Here is a 3070-nt window from a genome sequence, read left to right on the forward strand (position 1 = left end):
GATTTGGGACAGTTTTACGATAATTGAGGACTACGATAGTTTGAAAATAAGCTACGACAGCTGCGATTTCTTTACAATACTTATTATAATAATTACGATAATTCCGAAAATCTAGGTCTTAGTCTAAAGAGACCACAGTCCGTTTGGGTTAATATGATACCTATGAATCACAATCTAACTCCAAATCGGTTCATGATAAAACATTCAGTTTAACACAGAATGTAAATTATAATGAAGGCATCAGACCAACTCTGGAAAAACAGTTTCATAAGGTTTGTCTCCAAAATAAAAGTTACTTAACAAACTATCATCATTTTGTTTTGACATTCCGTGTGATGTTTTGACATTCCGTGTGATGTTTTGCGAGGGTAACGTAACAGTAAATTGTTGCAGATACTGCCTGGATATGGCATGGCTTTCTGTCAAGTCATTTACATCAGCAGCTTGTCTGAGATTTGAACACATTTAACGCTATAAATATTCCTCTTAGTTATCATCGAACATGACTCCAAGGCTGTATATTAACGCGACAAAATATATGTGTGTACAAAACCGGCTGCAGGAACCTTTCACTCCGTCTGTACAAAACCGACAGTAGAGACCTTTCACTCCGTCTGTACATAAACGGCAGGAGGGACCTTTCACTCCCTCCTTTCACTCTGTCTGTACAAAACCGGCAGGAGGAACCTTTCACTCCGTCTGTACAAAACCGGCAGCAGGAACCTTTCAAACCGGCAGGAGGAACCTCCTCCGTTTGTACAAAACCGGCAGGAGGAACCTTTCACTCCGTCTGTACAAAACCGGCAGCAGGAACCTTTCACTCCGTCTGTACAAAACCGGCAGCAGGGACCTTTCACTCCGTCTGTACAAAACCGGCAGCAGGAACCTTTCACTCCGTTTGTACAAAACCGGCAGCAGGGACCTTTCACTCCGTCTGTACAAAACCGGCAGGAGGAACCTTTCACTCCGTCTGTACAAAACCTTTCACTCGTCTGTACAAAACCGGCAGCAGGAACCTTTCAAAACCGGCAGCAGGGAGCTTTCACTCCGTTTGTCTGTACAAAACGGCAGGGAACCTTTCAGTTTGTACAAAACCGGCAGCAGGGACCTTTCACTCCGTCTGTACAAAAGCGGCAGCAGGGACCTTTCACTCCGTTTGTACAAAACCGGCAGCAGGAACCTTTCACTCCGTCTGTACAAAACCGGCAGCAGGGACCTTTCACTCAGTTTGTACTGAAAAATGTTATTTCCTGAGGTGATCAGGGTATCATCTGCTTATATATATCCCGTGAAGACACATTCTTGAATAACACATGGAGGTTATTAGAGCAGAAAACAACACTGTTTGCGTTAGGACTATCAACTTCCATCTATCATTTGAAAAATAGTAATGGCAGCTTTTCTGTTGACAGCAAAATGAGGACAGGTTGGTGCACAAACCAACTGCGTATTTAAATAGGATTCTCCGCGTGTCAGTGGGTGTTTGACGGCGAGGTGCATTGGTTATTATGGTGTTACTACTGTACGCATGAGGACAGTGGAGTCCACTTCGGCCTGTTGCATCTCATGTTACTTCCTTTAACTGTAGGACATGTCACGTATGCGTGTTATCTGTCTGAAGATCACGTGTTCATTAAACAGCTCCTCTCAGAAATGTTTATGAGATGCATGAGATGAAAAAGTCCTTGGCAATATATCACTAACATATATTCATAAAACGCATCAAATATGAACATCGTCTGCTAAAGGAAGCTCTTCAAAGTTGTAAATGCAACGTTTATTTCTTATTAGCTGGGTGACCACTTACAAATGACGCTCAGTACATTTTCTGACACGAAGGTGAAATTAACATGTCTTAAACATAATTTAACCAGAATCATAGCCCTGAATGTTAGGAAGACGGGGTGTTGCATTACTTTTTAATATACTAGATACTTGATACTTAATTATACTTACAGGGATTACATCTGGTTGTTACCTTGACAGACGGCTGATCTGGGTTCGTATTTGCCTGGGAAAATCTGACACAGAGACATATTAAATCCAGACGGTGGAATAGCAATCACGAGTCGTTACCTTCAGTATTGTCACAGACATGACTGTTCTGATGGTTGTTTTTGTGAACGAAGTTAAAAACGTGAAGCATTTTCTGCTAACACAAGAAGTACTAGATGGAAGCAGCCTACTTCACATCCATATCAACGAACGGATCATGTAAAACATACATACACGTACTAGTGAGTGAGTTTAGTTTTACGCCACACTCAGCAATATTCCAGCTATATGGCGGCGGTCTGTAAATAATCGAGTGTGGACCAGACAATCCAGTGATCAACAGCATGAGCACCGATCTGCGCAATTGGGAACCGATGACATGTGCCAACCAAGCCAACGAGCCTGACCACCCGATCCCGTCAGTCGCCTGTTACAAGCATGGGTTACTGAAGGTTCATTCTAACCCGGACCCTCAGGGGTCATACACGTACTAGTGGCTATAGGGGTCACTATAGGGGTCATACACGTACTAGTGGTTATAGGGGTCACTATAGGGGTCATACACGTACTAGTGGCTATAGGGGTCACTATAGGGGTCATACACGTACTAGTGGCTATAGGGGTCATACACGTACTAGTGGCTATAGGGGTCACTATAGGGGTCATACACGTACTAGTGGCTATAGGGGTCATACACGTATAGGGTCACTATAGGGGTCATACACGTACTAGTGGCTATAGGGGTCACACGTACTAGTGGTTATAGGGGTCACTATAGGGGTCATACACGTACTAGTGGCTATAGGGGTCACTATAGGGGTCATACACGTACTAGTGGCTATAGGGGTCATACACGTACTAGTGGCTATAGGGGTCATACACGTACTAGTGGTTATAGGGGGTCATACACGTACTAGTGGCTATAGGGGTCACTATAGGGGTCATACACGTACTAGTGGCTATAGGGGTCACTATAGGGTCATATAGGGGTCATACACGTACTAATGGTTATAGGGGTCATACACGTACTAGTGGCTATAGGGGTCACTATAGGGGTCATATACGTACTAGTGGC

At 43.7% G+C, this 3070-nt stretch overlaps 1 protein-coding gene across 1 annotated transcript; it reads left to right on the forward strand.

Moving 5' to 3' along the window:
- The first annotated feature begins 231 nt into the window (after positions 1-231).
- LOC124282965 (glutenin, low molecular weight subunit-like) lies at positions 232-1254 on the forward strand. The gene is made up of 2 exons (XM_046719018.1): positions 232-272; positions 681-1254. The coding sequence occupies exons 1-2, from the start codon at positions 232-234 to the stop codon at positions 1252-1254; spliced, it is 615 nt and encodes a 204-aa protein (XP_046574974.1).
- Positions 1255-3070: the final 1816 nt, after the last annotated feature.

Source organism: Haliotis rubra, unplaced genomic scaffold (assembly GCF_003918875.1).
Source record: "Haliotis rubra isolate DU_JTF1 unplaced genomic scaffold, ASM391887v1 Scf308, whole genome shotgun sequence".
Lineage (NCBI taxonomy): Eukaryota > Metazoa > Mollusca > Gastropoda > Lepetellida > Haliotidae > Haliotis > Haliotis rubra.

What these genes read in the sequence shown, in the direction of transcription:
- LOC124282965 (XM_046719018.1), top strand. Translation starts at nt 232, where the DNA reads ATGAAGGCATCAGACCAACTCTGGAAAAACAGTTTCATAAG. An exon ending in TGGAAAAACAGTTTCATAAG is followed by an intron (nt 273 to 680) that starts GTTTGTCTCCAA and finishes CAAAACCGGCAG; the next exon opens with GAGGAACCTTTCACTCCGTC.